Raw genomic sequence first — 20,861 nt, forward strand, 5'->3', positions numbered from 1 at the left:
TATTATATTATTATATATTATTATTATTATTATATTATTATTATTATTATTATTATTATGTATTTAATTTTGGCTTGTATTTGACGTTGATATAACATTGTTCAATTTTTTATACACTAAAGATATTGGCTTTCAATTGTTTTGAACTTTTTTTTTGTGTAGTTGAGAAGTTGATATTTTGGTAATTATTCATATTCAATTAAAAATACTAAGAAATTGTTAAAAAACCACAGATTTATTGATACTTAGAAAGACCGGTTCAATCTCTGAGAGATTGACAATGGTGTAATAACCGGTCTTTCTAAGTATCAATAAATCTGCGGTTTTTTGACAATTTCTTAGTCTTTTTCATTCAATATTGTCTTTAAAATGTATTTATTGGTAGTCAGGTGCATTAAAGATATTGATTTTGTATTGCCTTAGATATCTATTTGATTTGTGATCAGATGGCTGTTGAACCACGACGCATGTAGACGCCCGAGTTCACAGGAGTTGTTGCAGTCTCCGCTGATTCCTCCGCCCCAACTGGAGGACGCCCAGCTGCAGGAGATGGTCAGGCATACACTGTCGAATCCACAGAGCCGCGCATACAAGCATCTCATCGCTGCTTGCTTCAGTCAGGTGATTACTAAATCATCGGATTACTAATCCGAAATTAGTTTTATTCCAACTAGTTTGGCCAACAGTTTTGGATCTTTCACCACTCACGCTCCGGCTGGCTAGGTGGTCTCGCCCTTATTCTATGCTATGAGACTTTTAATTCAATTCAATTCTTTATTGCCAGAATTAACAATGCAACAAATCAAGGTTAATAAATCAACACATATTACACGAAAATAAAATAAAATTAACTACCAAGAACTAAAAACTAAAAAATTTTTCAGGCACCACCAGCAAAAAGAAAAGTCTTTGACCGCTGGTGGGAGTCGCAAAAAGTCCTATTTAAAATAAAAACTAAAAACAAAATACAATTTACAATACAAAATCGAGTTGATTACAAGAAAAAAAATACTTCACTGAAAAACAAAAGAGTGATAACGAATTTTGAGAGAGAGAGAAAAAGATTTTCCAATAGGAAAAACTAAAATAAAACAGAGATAAAAAATATGACTACCAACCAGGTCTCAGGAATTACAAAAAATAAAATAAAGATTGCTTTATAAAATATATATAAATATAGGCTATTATTACCACCATTCAGGTCCCAGGGAAAGAAATACTTTTCCTTAATCTAATCCTCTATTCCCTCCAAATCTACTCTTTGATGAATATCAAATGTGAATATTAATAAATCTAGAGCTCATACACATCAATTGTCTTCTTAACAAGCTCAACTAAGAATCTTGAACAACATACCTCAGCGAACTGTCTGGTCTCAAGTTGTAAAATGTTTTATCAATCCTACAGAATTTATCATTATTTTTGACTATATATTTGAAAAGTCTCTTGAAATAAAGTTGCCTTACTGTCAAAACTTTGAAATCAAAAAATAGAGATCCACTTGGATACAGCCTAGGTTTATTTAATATTGTTTTTATTATGCACTTTTGAATTATGAATAAATCACTAATGTGGTTATCATAGGCCCCACCCCAAACGACTACACCATACTGTATTAACGATTGAACAAAAGCAAAATATATCATTTTAAGGTACTCTAGATTTAAGATTTTATAGAATTTATAGGAAATGTATTTGCGTTTTTTACAAATAAAGCTTATGTGAGACTAAAGCTACTTTTAAATAGTAGATGGACAAAAACGTTTGCTATTTGTTTTTCTCTTTGAATTGTATTGATTCACATTGTTTTTCTTGATTTGTCTTGTTTTTTGTTTGTGAGAAATAAAATATATATTCATTTATTTATTATCCAATTTTTTAATGTATTGTTTTCTCTTGATTTTTTTTTGTATTGTGTTTGTGAGAAATGAAATCTATTTGTTTGCTGTTCAGGAACTATCGCCGGCGCAAGACGTGACCTTCGATATGTCGCCGAGTGTTCGCGGCGCGTCGCACGCGGCACAGATCGAGTTGGTCGCCGAGAATGTGCGCACTGTGCTCAAACAACATGGCGCCGTGCACCTGCCCATGCCTCTGTTGACACCGGCTGCATCACACGCGGCGACCGGAGTCGTACGACTCATGTCGCGCTGGGGTGGCGTGCTGGCCGCGCCCTACGACCTGCGACAGGCGTTTGCGCGACACTTGGCGCAGAACGCGTTTGTCGCGCGACTCAAGCGGTATGCGATCGATCGCGTCTACAGGGAGAGACGGGTGCTCGGGTTTCATCCGAGGGAACTGTACGAGTGTGCCTTTGATATTGTCACGCCTTCTTCCGCGCCTGGTCAGTTTTATACAGTTTAAAGGTAAATCATTTTAAAGCAAGAAAATCCATACAGGAAAACATTTTTGTTCAATTCTATTTGGAACTCGCTCCTCACTCACAGGCATTTGCCCATACAGGCATTATGCCTCCTTCACATTTAATATTCTATTTTGTAAAAGAAGAAGAGAATAAATCAATTTCAATGATCCAAGCGTTTTGGAGACAGGGAATGAATAGAATAGAGTCTTTATTGCAGCAATATCTGAGGTCTTCAGATACAATAAAAGAGTCAAATGATACAAAATACAAATATATTACATCAGTAAGTTACACTATCAGTACCCTATGATAATATGTCACCTGATTTTCAACTTATAACCTAATATTCCTAGCTAATGTATAAAAATCTTCAATCTTGTTTAAAGGATTAACTGCTAAGAAACGTTTCACATGATTTTTAAAAGTTCCATTCTCCATATTTCTAAGATCTTCAGGAAGTGAATTAAACAATTTTATTGGTAAAAATAGAAATGTTTTTGTGTACTAGAATAGGTATACCGATAAGTAGTCAAATTACCCCTATTTCCAGTGTTATGGCTATGAACTACCCTCTGCTCCACAAACTGCTCCAAATTCTTCTTGACATAAATAAGGCTTTGTTGAATAAATATTGGAGGTAGAGTCAATATTCCTAGAAGTTTAAAATGCTCATCACACTGTGCTCGCTTAGAAAGCCCACAAATCAGTCTGATAGCCTTTCTCTGTATTCTAAAAAGTCTACCACTGTAAGCTCTGGAACCCCAAAGTATGGTGCCATTTATGACAAATGAGAATTGATGTGAGCGCAATAAATCACCTTCAAAACATCCAAACTGACATATAACCTCAGTTTTCTAATTAAAAAGACTCCCTTATTCAGCTTGCTAGCAACAATGTCAATATGCTGGGACCAACTAAGGCAAAAGTGTCAAGTGTGAAGCCCAGAAACTTTGTCTCTTTCTCCTCATTCATAGTCAGTCTTCTATTATAACTGATAGTCAAAGAATGTAGAATCTGACACGTTAAGGGGCTTATTGACAGGTAATGTTTTTAGACTCGAATTCAAAAGTGAATGAAACATATCCTACTTTTTGGATTTAGTATATCAGTCAAAACTCGGGGAAGAAACAGTTTTGGGCTATGTCTGTTGGTCCTTCCCCAATCATGTTAATGATTTGTGTTTTGTCTATTATTGAATAAATAAAACACACTGAGCTTAATAGAAACTGGAGGTAACAGTGATTGTGGTAGCAATATTTTATTCATTTACATCAACCTTGTGGCAGCAATATTTTATTCATTTACATCAACCTTGTGGCAGCAATATTTTATTCATTTACATCAACCTTGTGGCAGCAATATTTTATTTATTTACATCAACCTTGTGGCAGCAATATTTTATTCATTTACATCAACCTTGTGGCAGCAATATTTTATTCATTTACATCAACCTTGTGGCAGCAATATTTTATTCATTTACATCAACCTTGTGGCAGCAATATTTTATTCATTTACATCAACCTTGTGGCAGCAATATTTTATTCATTTACATCAACTTGTGGCAGCAATATTTTATTCATTTACATCAACTTGTGGCAGCAATATTTTATTCATTTACATCAACCTTGTGGCAGCATATTTTATTCATTTACATCAACCTTGTGGTAGCAATATTTTATTCATTACATCAACCTTGTGGCAGCAATATTTTATTCATTACATCAACCTTGTGGCAGCAATATTTTATTCATTTACATCAACTTGTGGTAGCAATATTTTATTCATTTACATCAACCTTGTGGCAGCAATATTTTATTCATTTACATCAACCTTGTGGCAGCAATATTTTATTCATTTACATCAACCTTGTGCAGCAATATTTTATCATTTACATCAACCTGTGGTAGCAATATTTATTCATTTACATCAACCTTGTGGCAGCAATATTTTATTCATTTACATCAACCTTGTGGTAGCAATATTTTATTCATTTACATCAACCTTGTGGTAGCAATATTTTATTCATTTACATCAACCTTGTGGTAGCAATATTTTATTCATTTACATCAACCTTGTGGCAGCAATATTTTATTCATTTACATCAACCTTGTGGCAGCAATATTTTATTCATTTACATCAACCTTGTGGCAGCAATATTTTATTCATTTACATCAACCTTGTGGTAGCAATATTTTATTCATTTACATCAACCTTGTGGTAGCAATATTTTATTCATTTACATCAACCTTGTGGCAGCAATATTTTATTCATTTACATCAACCTTGTGGCAGCATATTTTATTCATTTACATCAACCTTGTGGCAGCAATATTTTATTCATTTACATCAACCTTGTGGCAGCAATATTTTACTTTTAGTAGAATTGATGGTAATGTTGTGAAATCTCTCCATAATAAGAAAACAAAGATATTGTCAAATTTCACTAAAAATTCTATTAAAAACTTTATAACATAACCATGGTTTCACGTAGAGGCCATTGAAATCCACAAATTAGAAAAGGATAACTCAGTCACAAGCCTGAATGAACAAACCGAATTTGTAAATTGTAGAATATAAATTTATTGTGAATTGTGAATTTGTAAATTGTAGCATAAGTAGAATAGTTGAAAATCACCTATAAGTTAGATTTACAATTGCTTAACAATATCCTACAGTTTTTAAATTTGAAGAGCTTCAACTTCAGTTCATCATCCCATTATAGTCAAGAATAATCTTTCACTGATTAGAAGATGATACAATAGTAGTAATTTTGTTCTTTCCATAACTAGTTTAAAATAATCATGTTTAAATTTTTCCCAATAGTAATTATTAGCCCTGTATAGAGTACCGGGTGATTACAAATGAAATAGACAACTTCAATAGCCTGTACAAAATTAAACTGGTGTATTTCAACATAGTAGGTGATATAGGTTTGTAGGGAATTTCTTAAAGTTTATGTTGGTAGAACTGTTGGTGGCTATTGTTGGCTGCTCCGTGTTTCAACAGCCAGTTTAGTTTAGCAATATGGCCGCTACTCAAGTGGAGAAAGCTTATTGTGTTCTTGAATTAGCCAAAACAAACTCTGTTACTGTTGTGCAGCGTCATTTCAGAACAAAATACGGTAAATACGGTAATATACAATATTTTATTCATTTACATCAACCTTGTGGTAGCAATATTTTATTCATTTACATCAACCTTGTGGCAGCAATATTTTATTCATTTACATCAACCTTGTGGCAGCAATATTTTATTCATTTACATCAACCTTGTGGCAGCAATATTTTATTCATTTACATCAACCTTGTGGTAGCAATATTTTATTCATTTACATCAACCTTGTGGTAGCAATATTTTATTCATTTACATCAACCTTGTGGCAGCAATATTTTATTCATTTACATCAACCTTGTGGCAGCAATATTTTATTCATTTACATCAACCTTGTGGCAGCAATATTTTATCATTTACATCAACCTTGTGGCAGCAATATTTTACTTTTAGTAGAATTGATGGTAATGTTGTGAAATCTCTCCATAATAAGAAAACAAAGATATTGTCAAATTTCACTAAAAATTCTATTAAAAACTTTATAACATAACCATGGTTTCACGTAGAGGCCATTGAAATCCACAAATTAGAAAAGGATAACTCAGTCACAAGCCTGAATGAACAAACCGAATTTGTAAATTGTAGAATATAAATTTATTGTGAATTTGTAAATTGTAGCATAAGTAGAATAGTTGAAAATCACCTATAAGTTAGATTTACAATTGCTTAACAATATCCTACAGTTTTTAAATTTGAAGAGCTTCAACTTCAGTTCATCATCCCATTATAGTCAAGAATAATCTTTCACTGATTAGAAGATGATACAATAGTAGTAATTTTGTTCTTTCCATAACTAGTTTAAAATAATCATGTTTAAATTTTTCCCAATAGTAATTATTAGCCCTGTATAGAGTACCGGGTGATTACAAATGAAATAGACAACTTCAATAGCCTGTACAAAATTAAACTGGTGTATTTCAACATAGTAGGTGATATAGGTTTGTAGGGAATTTCTTAAAGTTTATGTTGGTAGAACTGTTGGTGGCTATTGTTGGCTGCTCCGTGTTTCAACAGCCAGTTTAGTTTAGCAATATGGCCGCTACTCAAGTGGAGAAAGCTTATTGTGTTCTTGAATTAGCCAAAACAAACTCTGTTACTGTTGTGCAGCGTCATTTCAGAACAAAATACGGTAAATACGGTAATATACAGTATTTTGTTCAAGTATAATGAGCACCAACACATTTCAACATCAATTTCATGAGACTTAATTTAGGTTTTGGCTGCAACCCAACTTTATATTATATTTCCAATATTTCTGCTCATTGTAGGTTAGTATGAATAGGCACACATAACTATTAGCCAAAAACTCGATAAAAGTTTAACAGATTAGAGTAGTCTTGATCAAACAAACATTGTTTGAGTTGTATACTTCCATTTTATTCTCAAGTTCCTAATTTTTGTAAGTAATGAGCTATTGTAGCCTATATGGCCATATTTTCCATCTTATTTCTCAAGTTTTTCTGATACATAATATAATATAACCATTATAGGACTGTTGTATTGAATTTGGGACATTGGAATTCAACTCATTGTTATCATTGAAATTTGAGTTAAACTTTATTTTGCGGTAATTTTTAAAAGGTTTGAAATATAACCTTTCAAGTAAATTTTTCTCTAATAGCCTTTAGATTGTCAAGCCAAATGCCAAAGACTTGATAGACAGTCTCCAAGTCATAGACAGAGTAACAGACCAGCTGTATTATAGAGTGGTCATAAAAAAAATCATCCCTTTTACTGAAAGAAAATTCAATTTTACCTAGAAAATAATCACAAAGGTATATATATTTTGATATTATAATATTCATTACTGTCATTACTTTAGTTATTGCCACCCAATTATTTAGGAGCTCTAGACTACTAAGATTAGGTTAAGAATGTTTCTGTATCCTCATTCCTCATTCCCCATTTTGGTAGAGAGTTAGTGGGGAGGATATTTTTAATATTCTTTCCGAAGAATGGACATTGATATGTCCAAAGCTCCGCCAATTTATGTAGATGCATAACAATTTAATTATTATCTATAGTTATTATATTACAAATTGCTTTTTCATATCATATACAGTTCAATAATTATTTTCTTAGTCTATATTATGTAAATTCATCTATAATTTTGCTGTATTGTCAGCTATTGTATATAAGTGTATAAGACAGTATTTATATTGTAATCTACATAAATAAAGTACTCAATCAATCAATCAATTCCTCAGTACAGCTGATGATGCGTTGGTTAACTACGTGAAACCATGGTTCAGTTTTAAAGTTTTTAATAAAATTTTTATTGAAATTTGACAATAACTTTGTTTTCTTATTCTAATATTTTATTTATTTATCCACTTACATTAACTAATGCACAAATCAAATACATGATTAGAAAACGACAAACAGGCCTAGCCCAAAACTGTTCGTTTTCCGAATTTTGATTGATATACTAAGTCCAAAAAGTAGGATATGTTGCTTCACTTTGAATCAAATTCCGAGTCCAGGAATATACAAACCAAAATTTAGAATTTAATTAGATTGAACCCCGAAAAGAATAAAAATATTGCACCAAACTGTAAACTGTAAAGTTTTCAAAACTTGTAAACATTGAATTATTTAGAAATATTTTGTCTGGTATTACTTGAAGGAAAAAGAAAACAGTATTTTTTGCTGGTTCATTTCAAATTCATCAAAACTGAAATCTGACATGAGTTGAAATAAAATGAAAATATCATTCAATGCAGTTCTCTTCTATATTTTATTAGTGAATAACATTTTTCAACTCATGAGAAACATTTTCAAATAATGTGGCTTATAGAAAATGAATTCAGAAAATATAGACAGCTGACACGTTACATGCGGCAACATGCCTCTTCAACGTGCCGTTTACATTCGCCGTGTAAATGGGTACTTGCCGCGGTCACATTGACATGTGATAACCGGCGGAATGTCTATTGATAGACAAGGATAGCAACACCAATGTTAATCAAATACTGCCACTATAACGTGGACCTCACTATAGTAGAATCTTCTCTTTGAAGAACTGTCAATTTCAATTTATCAAACACACAAAACAAGACAAAACAAAATGACAAAGAATTACAAAACAAATGAAATAAAATGTTACAAATATAAAGAAACCATGGGCTTTGTGGTTGGGTGTGTTGGAGAAGAAAAAAAAGAGAGGAAGATACCTAGCCAACTATGGTTTCCCATGTTGGCAGGCAAAGAAGAGAAGAGAGAAGTGATGAGGAAAAAAGGAAGGGAGAAATGGGGGAAGGAAGAAAAACAGAGGAATAGGTACGCAAAATAAAGGTAAGCGAGTCCACTGAAAAATGAGAAAAAAAACAATGCTGGAGCAGAAATCTTGAGTCTTATTTATATCTAAATGGAAGAAGAAATTACTGTATGTCCAGTTTTTTTATAACCAGTTTAATTTTTCCGCTGATCTTATTGTCCATGAGAAAGTGATTTGGAATAAGGTTTATTATTTTAGTACCTAAACTAAATTAACTGCCTCCTTATACATTCAATATTAGTGTTATAGGTTACATATTTCTTAGCAGTGGCCCTTAGATTATAATAATTAAGTGTAGAGTTTAATGTAAGAGGAAAACCGGATCTATATTTTATTAAGTATTCAATTACGGTTTTTATGTATAATTGACGTATAGTTATGACCTCAAAATCACTAAAAACCATTTCCGTTGGATAGAACCTGAGTTTGTTTAATATAGTTTTAATTATCAGTCAATTTATGGATTTCTTGCTATTCTTTGGTGAATGTATTATTGAAATAATTTATGAATTTCACTTTATTATTGAATTGATGGAAATTACTGAGATGTTGCAATTACTCAAATGCTAATGAATTGATAATATTATTATTGAACGATGTGGATGTCGATGTGGATCTCAGTGCTCTTGAACAAAAGATGTCCAGATGTCAGAGCGAGGCAGAAGCCTGGTTTAGGGCAAACCGTCTATTTTTGAATACAACCAAGACCCAGAAGCTAGTGCTTGGTTTGAGACAGATCAGTCAGAGTGCAAAAGTGCTAAGCTTCTTGGCATTACACTAGATTATAAACTCACATGGATACCTCATATAGAAAGTGTCTGCTCCAAACTTAGTAGGGTTATATACCTTCTTCGAAGGCTCAGGGATTGTGTACCCGCACACTATTTAAGAATGTGCTATTTCGCTTTTTTCAGAGTGTCTTTATGTACGGATTGGGGTTGTGCCCCAGATGTGCAAAGAGTGTTCTTACTACAGAAAAAGGCTATAAGAATTATATCAGGTGCAGCGTATTTGGAGCATTGCAAGCCATTATTTATAAAGGAAAAAGTTATGACAGTTTACAGTATGGTAGCTTTCAAACTCCTACTTCAAGTAAAGAAGGATATAGGATCATATAGATGCAGAGTTGACATCCACAGCCATAATACACGAAATAAGACAAAAATAGATGTACCTTACACAAGACTGAAAAAAGTATTAACTAGTCCTAATCATGTATCCATGAAACTTTTTAATATTCTGCCAGACTCAGCCAGAAACTTGCCTTTAACAGTATTCCGACAAAAACTTGAAAACCTTCTCTTACAGTTCCCACTATACTCGCTTTCTGATTTCCTCCAGCTGCCAGTAGAGAATCATTTTTGGAAACCATACGTGATAGTACTCTGTAGTCTTTTATATTTTTATGTGTTTATATTTAAATGATGCATTATGTACGTTGGATTATTTTACTCTTGATATTATTGTTTTATTGACATATATGGAGGAAACCTTAAATAGAGGTTTCCAATAGCATTGTTTGTGTCCTGAATGGAATGATACTTATATTCTATTATTCTGTTATTTTATTATGATGTATTTATAATGTTTATTTTGACGTTTCCGATAGCATTGTTTGTATGCACTAAAGGAATAAAAACATTCTTATTCTTATTCTTATTCTTAACGAAAATCCTAATTAAATGCTGTAATTCACCCCGAAGACTTCTGCTACTGCAAATATTGACAACTAGCTGTTCACCCTTTTGTCAATATTTGCAGTATCAGAAGTTTTCTGGGTGAATTACAGAATTAAATTTGGATTATCGTTAAAATTGAATTGCTTTTTGTTGTCAGCGACATTGGCGGCCGCCGAAGCGGAGTTGTTGTTTGCCGCTAGACAAATAGTGGGTACTAGATCCGGCAGTTGCTTCATAAGACTGAACCACATGTGCCTCGTCACAGCTGTGTTGCTCCACTGTGGCATCGACTACTCGAGTCATGAGAGAGTGTGTTCGCTCCTCGCCAAAACCAAGGTATCAGAAATGCACACAATGTTTCAGTTTTCTGCCATTTGCTGTTTTAGAGTACTTCACAAAAACAAGACTTCTGACAGCAATATATTACTTCAACTAGTGGGCCCCCCGAGCTGCAGAATTCGCTCAAAATGCCGCTATTCTATTGAAAGCAGTGAAAATCTATAGAAATAATTCACGTTGCATTGGGTTGTCAATTGCATTCCTTAATATTCTAGCGGATGTGTTTTTAAAATGATAAATTACTAAATGGATAAAATCTCCTCTTATGCACTTCCAATGTTATCCAGTTATATCCTCAAAAATCTGGTGTGGCGCACTCACACAACTTCCCTTGCCGTTATGGAAATTGATCACCTGACACTAGTGTTCACGCGCATCTCAAGTCTACTATTCAAAGATCTGAGCCAGCTGGTGACAGGACAATAACGCTGGTAACACACGAGGTCTGCTATCTCTTCATAGTGAATCATTTTAATAGAATCAACAGTTGCCAACAGTTTGCAATTGGATAATCACATTTTATCGAATTTCGAGCTTATTTTCAATTTTAGATGAAAATGTTACTGAACATTAATTTATTGTAGAGATTTTCAGTATCAATCTTTTCCACTTGAATTTTTTTGTTGAGATTGTATCTGAAGCCTGATAATTGGGAATCTAAATCAAACTTTGCATAGATGTTGCGAAGCTCCTGAAATTTTTACATATATGGGACTTGTGGCAGTTGATAGAGCTGATCAAAATCGTTGGAGCCGTTTTCGAGAAAATCGCGAAAAACCGTGTTTTTGACAACATTTTCGCCATTTCAGCCACAATCTTGAATTGCATTTGATCGAAATTGTTCGTGTCGGATCCTTATATTGTATGTACCTTAAGTTCCAAATTTCAAGTCATTCTGTTAATTGGGAGATGAGATATCGTGTACACAGACACACATACACTCATATATATATATATATATATACACCAACACCCAAAAATCACTTTTTTGGACTCAGGGGACCTTGAAACGTTTCGAAATTAAGGTACTTTAATTTTTTTCGCAAAGCAATACTCTCCTTACTTTCCTATGGTAATGGGGCAAGGAAAGTAAAAAGGACAAAGAAATGAGTCAATTTCGTTGGCCAATGAACTAAATTTGTATAATGGCACAAAGGATATGAGTTGACAATTTGAAGTTCATTGATGGAAGCAATTGAAACTAATCGTTTAGAATTCTATTAATAAATGCCTATAAATAGGTACTAAAACTTAATTCAAATTAACCACCGTATTTCGGAGGAGACGATAATTCGTCGGTCCGGACTACCTCAAAAGTAGTCTTCATCTCTCATCATCATCCCTCTCACTCATTACCCACGCACAAGCCTGAGAGTTTCAGGTGAGGCATCACCCTCAGTATTATTATTATAAAATTTTATTCAATCCAACTGTGGCATTTGAATTTGGCATTGTTTTTCCAGCATTGTTGGCATTGGTTATTTTCCAGCTGCAGGAAGGAGGTAGCAGCAGTCGCGCATCGGCTGAGTCGGCACTGATCGGCAGTGATCTGGCTGAACAGACTGTGGCGATGCTGATCTCCCTGTTGACCAAGGAGGATTCCTACGAGCGGTTGTCTGCGTGGCTGCGTCCCCTCGTGCAGAAAAAGGCCAAGTCGGTCTGTCAGCAAGGACTGCTGCATCTCAAACAGCTGATTGAGTATATCGGGTTGCTGGGAGTTGAGGTTAGTACCTGTTTCACCAAGGTCAACATATAGAGGTAATAATACCAATGCTAATTTTGGAGTGAGATTCAATGGGCCATATGAATAAAGTTGAGCATTTGCTTATACTTCTAAAATTTGGAGCATTTGCTTCATTTTCTATTAATAAACGTGAGCAAAACCTTTTGCTCATGCTCATCAAAAAAATAGTTTTAGCATTTGCTCAAAAGTAAAAGCTTATACTCAAAATTGTTTGAATAAACTAGAGCATTTGCTCAACTTTTGAAGCAAATGCTTCAAAAAGGTGAGTCTAGTCTAGAGCAGCTTATCACCTTTTGCTCATAGTAAAAAATGGCTCAACTAATTCGTATGAGAAAGAGAAAACTATACCAGATACGATCACAACCAATAGTTGAGAACTATAAAATTATTTTCAGATTCAACCATGATATATATCACCATTATTCCTACAAAAGAATAAATACAAAAGATAGCCATCACAAAATAGGAAATAGGCATTTAAGAAGATGGAGAGTGTAGACGATTATAAGAAGGCTATTGATATCATAAGAATATGCTGAAGATTATTATAGAGATGAATGCCATTTTTTCATGCTTTCATTTAAAAATTCTAAACTCAACTAACCTAAAACTATTCATAAATAGAAAACAAAGCCGACGACGCAAACACAAGCGGTGCCCTCTACTTGCATATTTAGCGCTTCCGTGAGCTATAAAAACAAAGTAAGGCTACAAAAGCGAATCAGTTGATGAAAAATCTTTAAAATACGTGAGCATTTGCTCCAGAGTTCAGGAGCATAAGGTAAGAGTATAAGGTAAAGCTTATTCATATAAAAATGAGCAAATACATACATACATTAAACATAATGGTTGAACATTACAATTGGTAATACAAATACATACCTTAAGCATAATAATTGAACATAGATAATAATATTAAGCATGTAACAGAAAAAACCACAGTGCATCCCTCTTTAGGCTAAAAGAAGCTTTGCTTTAGGCTAAATGCTTTTGCTTCTACCTTTTGCTCATGAGCATAACCTTTTGCTCCATGCTCTTGCTCATGAGCATTTGCTCTGGTTTTATTCATATGGACCATTCAATTAATAATTTCTCGTTTCGTTTAGTTCAAAATTCAGCACGAGTAGTGTAAGGGTATGATCACATTGATTGTGTATATGTGCAAGTGTAAGCTTGATTAAGCTTAACCAAGCTTGCAGATGAGAGACAAAATAAAATAACAAAACAGTCAATAAGAAATTCATCATAATCAAATCTGTAAAAATTCTTCAAATGAATATAAGGACAATCCTATCAGATATTTCTTCAGCTTAGCTCTAAAAATCGTTAACTCCTCTATGAACTTTAAATTTCGGGGTAAAATATCTATATCCCATGAAAGTTGTCTCCATTTTGAGAAATTCTAAATTATGTCTCTGTACGATTCTTTCTGATCTAGTATTATAAGCATGTTAAATACTACTTCTCTTTTCTAAATCAATGAATTTTTTAAAGTACATTATGACATCAAAAATATATAGCCCATAGTCTGTCAATATGCCTAGGTGATAGAAAATTTGTTTCACAGAGTCCCTCCTTTTAATATTCATTATTATTTTCAGTGCTCTTTTCTGCTGAACTAATATCCTATTATCCTTCACTTTATTATCCTATTATATTAAGCGAGCAATTTCTGTATATTTATATATGGTTATTTTTATATCTGGTTATTCATGTTCAACGGATCTCGAAAACGGCTCTAACGATTTGGAACATAGTAGATCTATGATATAAAAATTCGATTGCACTACTTGGTCTCATTCTTTGGAAAACTCGCTGAACGACACTAAAAGGATAATTATTCATCCTTGGAAAACAGATGATAATTTCGTCGTCTCTCGATAACAGAAGATTCGTGTGCCTGTGTGGGATAGAGACAGAATTATTTTCAGCTGTGTAATCATAATCAATCAGCAAGAAATTTCATCTAGCTAGACATTTAATCGATTTGATCAACATAATTTGATTTGTTGACATGACATGATAATTCTCCTAAGCTAGAGTATATCATATTTTCAAAGTTGATCTTTATTTGACAATTTTAAGTGATTAGTGAGTGTTATTTTGTTATTCAATTTGGTTTGTATATAATCTAAATTATAAACTTTTTGTTTTTGAATGTTTGAAAAGAAAATTGAACCTGAATTCAAGTGTATGGAACATAACCTACTTTCTGGACTATTTATAGGGTATAAATCAAAATTCGGGAAAGAAAAAGTTTTGGACTGTGCCTGTTAGTACTTCCCCAATCATTTTAAATAATTGATTTGATTTGAAACTTCTTTATTGTCAATACAATTTTACAAAACAAAAATATATAAATATCCTTGAAAACAATAAAGCCCAAAGGTAAAAACCTGTTTGGGAAACATAATTTTTAAATACATACATACAACTCTTGAGAATAACATCGAGAATATAATAATTGTGTTCGGTTTATGAAAAGTAAATAAATAAATAACGAGCGAAGCTCGATGCCCCGATATTTTTGATTATACATACATTTTCCATACACAGAAGCAGATAAATATTATATCAACAAACAATGTCGGTATATTTATAGCAATTACATATTCCAATAAATTGTAACTAAGCACTGCAGAAATATGGAGAGCTCAAAAAACTCCTCAATACTCAATAAGAGTTTCTTAAAAGATACTCATCTAGTTTGTGAAAAAAAATCTTCTTTGAATACTTTTTCAAGAGGTTTAAAACTTATTATAAATCTTTTCTCTTCTTGTTTCTTGTTTATTTGTCAATAAAGTTGATTGATTGCAGTGGTCAGTGGTTGTAAGCCTGGGTCTGATTCACGAGCTGCGAGACTACTCGGGGGTTGTGTTCCAAGTGGTGTGGGATCAGAGAGGCAAACAGGGGCGCACTGAGCGATGTGTCATCGCAGCCGGCGGACGGTATGACTCCATGATACATCGGCTCAGGTATGTACCAATTTTGATATGAAACAATTTAAGATTTCATAACAATGAGATTGAATTATATCTCTTTAAAGGATAGATCCCAAAATATTGACCTTAAATTCACAGAAAAGCATCCTTAACCTCACATCTTATGGATTACCACAGGGTACGGTCTTGTCACCTGTTTTATTTCTCATTTATGTGAATGATCTTTCAAAATTAAAATTGAAAGATGGCAGGATTGTGTCTTTTGCGGATGATACAGCAAAAATCTTCACCAGTGCTGACTGGCGGTGCTTGTTCAGCGATACAGAAGGTTAGGCCTATATATTGACAGTCAAAAGATGGCTTGACATGAATACCATGAGTCTTAATGTAAATAAAACAAAATATATAACATTTTCACCAAATACAACTGAAAAACCAGAAAATCGTTTCAAGCTAAAACTGCATTCACTTTGTTCAAATCATTCAATATGTAACTGCCCAGGAATAGAAAAAGTAAATAATACTAAATATCTTGGAGTAATAATAGATGAAAACTTGAAATGGCAATCTCACATATATTATCTGTGTAAAAAACTGAAATATATATCTTATAAATTCTATAAACTAAACAAAATATTGAATATAAATAATTTGAAAACAGTTTATTATGCCATACTTCAATCAGTTTTACAATATCAGTGTTACTATTCTTGTCAATCTCCCTGTTAGCCTACTTGTATATACATACTCTGAACTATTGTTATTCTTGATATTGTGTTATGTATCTTATTATGTACACTGTATTTTTTTAGACGAGCTTATACATTGTAAAAAATGTCAGGCAGAATAAAGAATTTGAATTTGAATATGGATTAATGATATGGGGTGCTGCATATGATGTACACATCCAAAATCTATTCATCATTCAAAAAAATATAATAAAAACTATTAAATAAACCAAGGTTATACCCAACTAATCTATTTTTTCTGAATTTTGATGTTTTTACTGTGAGACAACTATATGTCAAAGTCTTAATGAAATACTTCAAATCATTTCAGACCGGGTGTAACAAAAATATCAAGTTCATTCTACAAGACTTTCATTGATCAGAAGGCAGCTAATTTACACAAGCAGTAAACTGATCAATGAGATACCTTCTGATTTGGATTTCAAAATTAGTAAAAAGAGCTTGAAAGAGTGGATTAAGAGAGAATATTGTTTTACATTGAATATAACGGTTTAATATAATTTAATTTCCTTTATTTTTATTTTACAGTGTTTTCTCTGCACATTATTTGTTGATTTTTCTACTGTTCTAATGTTAAAATCGTTAGAGCCGTTTTCGAGATCCGTTGAACATAAATATATACCCATATAACCACATAACCAGATAATCATATAACCACATAACCATATAAATAAATATATACAGAAATTACTCGCTTAATATAATAGGATTGATGACATCCTGGGTACATTTTTATTCGGTGCTCACCACAAATCAGTTACAGTTTCCAATGTGAAAGATATCTGGCTTCTCTTTTAATGCAAATTAAAGTATGAATGGTTCTTTGAAGCACTGCTACACGCCTGGTTGTAAATTCCTTGAGGGTGTGGAGGGATTTTTGATTCAATGAAGTCATGCGTAAAATTCACGCATGATTAGTATTCTAGGGTTGATTGAAAATACTATACATTATATTCAATTCTAATTTCTCCACAAATTCCCTTCTTTCAAACGGTTATATCTAAAAACAAGAGAATATAATAATTCAAACAATATAAGTGGATAATGATAAATAGTTCATAATAGAGCCTATAGTTGCTTTTTGCTTGTCAATCCTGAACCGTTGACTTCCTTCTTCCACTTTCCTGATTTGGTTTTCTTAACTATCTACAGATATCTGTCTGATCAGCTCAAGGCTGCGACTACAGTTCGTATAATTTTGACTACCTATACACTGTATAGTGGATTGTTGAATGAGCAGGTTGCCGTGTAATATCTGTAAACACTGCACCCTGTGACATTCGCCTTTGGCCCGGGGTGGGACGGGGCACACGCGAATTCAACACAAGCCACTCTCTCTAGTAACTTGAATAGATTTTCAAATTCTTCATTGAATTGTTATATGCCGTAGATTTTGAACATTTTCGGGTTTTTTATTTGTGTCTATCTGTTTTTGAGCGATTAATTCAACCTCTCCCGGTCTGTAGATTATCCTTGTAAGCTATCTTATTATTCCTTATATTCCTTGTCACCTTCTCTTCACAAAATCCTCTTTTGTTCTTCTTCCACAAAACCTAACAACTTTTCTGAACATTTTTGTTTTTAAGGTTCTAATTGATCGAACGAACGTAAACCCAATTTTTCACGTCAATTCTTCAGGTTTTTTCTGTAAAATTATAATTTTTGATAGGCTAAAAATAGATAAATCAAATTATTTCCCGATTTCATTCTAAATTAACTGGTTTCTACATAACTAAATAAAAGTAGCTCAAAATAATAGCATTCAAATTAGTAATAACTGTGGTTAAACAACATTTCCATAAGTTTCCCTTTTGATAAGTTGAGCTTCATAATTGTTTTTCTATAATATCTGAAACAAAGACTATAATAATTCAATATAAGTAAATAACTATAAATCGTTCATAATAGAGCCTAGTTGATTGAAAATACTATACATTATATTCAATTCTAATTTCTCCACAAATTCCCTTCTTTCAAACGGTTATATCTAAAAACAAGAGAATATAATAATTCAAACAATATAAGTGGATAATGATAAATAGTTCATAATAGAGCCTATAGTTGCTTTTTGCTTGTCAATCCTGAACCGTTGACTTCCTTCTTCCACTTTCCTGATTTGGTTTTCTTAACTATCTACAGATATCTGTCTGATCAGCTCAAGGCTGCGACTACAGTTCGTATAATTTTGACTACCTATACACTGTATAGTGGATTGTTGAATGAGCAGGTTGCCGTGTAATATCTGTAAACACTGCACCCTGTGACATTCGCCTTTGGCCCGGGGTGGGACGGGGCACACGCGAATTCAACACAAGCCACTCTCTCTAGTAACTTGAATAGATTTTCAAATTCTTCATTGAATTGTTATATGCCGTAGATTTTGAACATTTTCGGGTTTTTTATTTGTGTCTATCTGTTTTTGAGCGATTAATTCAACCTCTCCCGGTCTGTAGATTATCCTTGTAAGCTATCTTATTATTCCTTATATTCCTTGTCACCTTCTCTTCACAAAATCCTCTTTTGTTCTTCTTCCACAAAACCTAACAACTTTTCTGAACATTTTTGTTTTTAAGGTTCTAATTGATCGAACGAACGTAAACCCAATTTTTCACGTCAATTCTTCAGGTTTTTTCTGTAAAATTATAATTTTTGATAGGCTAAAAATAGATAAATCAAATTATTTCCCGATTTCATTCTAAATTAACTGGTTTCTACATAACTAAATAAAAGTAGCTCAAAATAATAGCATTCAAATTAGTGATAATAATAATTAAATTGATATTATTAATAGATATATTAGAGATTTACTCTGTGATGAAGTTGCAAGAGGCCATAACTAGTAAGGGTAATCCTGCGGTGATTCTCGATGGATATAAATTTAGGAAAGATAGAACTTCATCCCAGGGTTACATAATTTGGCGATGTTTAAAAAAGGAATGCAAAATTTCAATAAAAACAGACCAAGCGTATTCTCTTGAGTCCACTCCAACCTGCAAGCATAATCATCCACCTAACACCTCAGGCAGCGCTATGGAAGATAATTCATTATCTCTAAATGATTCAAATAGGAAATCTCCTGACAATGTTGCAGTAATGGAGAGATCCATAAATGATCATTTACCGAAAGTCACTGATATCTCGACTACTGATAATAGCTTGTTATCGCTGAATGAAATAACCTTTCATGATAATAATGTTGCTGCTTTTAGCGAATCTATTTTGCCTGTTGAAAATTCTGAAGTGATAGCATCAGCTGATCCTGAAGTCTTTAATAAAAACAACTCGTGTAGCACCCCTATAAATACGAGTTCTCCAACATAATCGATTTCGAATGCTATGCGTAACGATGAAGATTTGACAGTTCTATCATTGCGAAAAGAAATCAATGATTTGATGGATAAAATGGCAACTTTGAAACAGCAATGGAACGATGCAATAGAACATGCTATTGAAACTGATAAGAAGCTGATGGAAAATAATAATATATTAGATCAAATGAAAGTAAGCATAGAGGTTTTGGAGGTTGAAAACACTGCCCTGAAAAGTGAGAAAAAATGTATGGAAATTGAGCTCCAGGATCTAAGAAATTTTTATAGGCCAGGTGATACGTTATCAAATCATTCATTGAACTCCTCCATTACTGTAGCGAAAAACTCATTTGACATTTTAAATAATTATGAAAAACTGACAGATATGACTTGTAGTACTAATAAACGCTCAAACGTAAGAGCACGAAGAGTGAAACACAAAAAAGAGTGTTAGTTTTGGCAGATAGTCATGGACGAGATTTAGGTTGGGATCTAAATCGTGAATTCGAGAATGACGGTTATGAAGTAACTGTAGTTGCGAGACCAGGAGCGAATTTCAAGACAGTTACACATGACATGAATAGATTGACCAGAGATTTCAGTTTTGACGATAAAGTTATTGTAATTGCCGGAACAAATGACGTAGTGAGTCACACAAAACAGCCTACTGAACTTGACTTGCAACCAATCATGGAAACAGCTAAGAAAACTAAAGTATCAATCTCGACAGTTCCTTACCGATACGACAGACCGCTCATGAATGAGAATGTTGGTAAATTGAATGCATGGCTGTCTGAACGAATCTCTCATATCAATGATGTACAATTGCTAGAGCTTGCAAACTTTGAAATAGCTGATTTCACTCGCCATGGTCTGCATTTGAATAATAATAGAGGAAAGCCTAAACTTCGGAAATTGATTCGTGAGCACGTAACAGGCAGTTCAATAGCAAAGAGTACAAATCATGGTAATGGAGATACTAGTATGTCACAGATGACTCAAGAAGGTAGAGATATTTCGGTACTGTCAAATAGTGCTTTTTTTATAGGATGTGAAGTTTTCCATGTAAATTGTCAGGGCCTCTCGAATGCCAAGTTAGACCTGGAAATTCTGCTTTCGAATAAAAATTCAAATATCGACGTTTTGTGTTTGACGGAGCACTGGCTTACTGAGTGTGAATTGAATGTTTTATCACTGCCTGGTTATAGACTTGTGTCACAATATTGCAGAAAAAACAAAATTCGAGGAGGTTCATGTATATTCACACGAGAAGAATCCACAAAACATTTCAAGTGTAGAGAAGATCTAGTTGCATTGGCGGAAGAAAGTCATTTTGAAATATCGGCAG

General features: G+C 33.2%; 1 protein-coding gene across 3 annotated transcripts in view; it reads left to right on the forward strand.

The window, feature by feature from the left end:
- Positions 1-15,526, forward strand: part of LOC111064227 (eIF-2-alpha kinase GCN2) — a 61,176-nt gene extending 45,650 nt beyond the window's left edge. For all 3 annotated transcript variants that reach the window (XM_039426163.1, XM_039426161.1, XM_039426162.1), the window contains 5 exons: positions 447-621; positions 1,954-2,344; positions 10,589-10,767; positions 12,260-12,493; positions 15,332-15,526. In XM_039426163.1, the coding sequence (XP_039282097.1) occupies positions 447-621; positions 1,954-2,344; positions 10,589-10,767; positions 12,260-12,493; positions 15,332-15,511 (1,159 nt within the window). In that variant the 3' untranslated portion in view covers positions 15,512-15,526. The remainder of the gene's footprint in view (positions 1-446; positions 622-1,953; positions 2,345-10,588; positions 10,768-12,259; positions 12,494-15,331) is intronic.
- The last annotated feature ends 5,335 nt before the right edge of the window (positions 15,527-20,861 follow it).

This window comes from Nilaparvata lugens, chromosome 4 (genome assembly GCF_014356525.2).
Source record: "Nilaparvata lugens isolate BPH chromosome 4, ASM1435652v1, whole genome shotgun sequence".
NCBI lineage: Eukaryota > Metazoa > Arthropoda > Insecta > Hemiptera > Delphacidae > Nilaparvata > Nilaparvata lugens.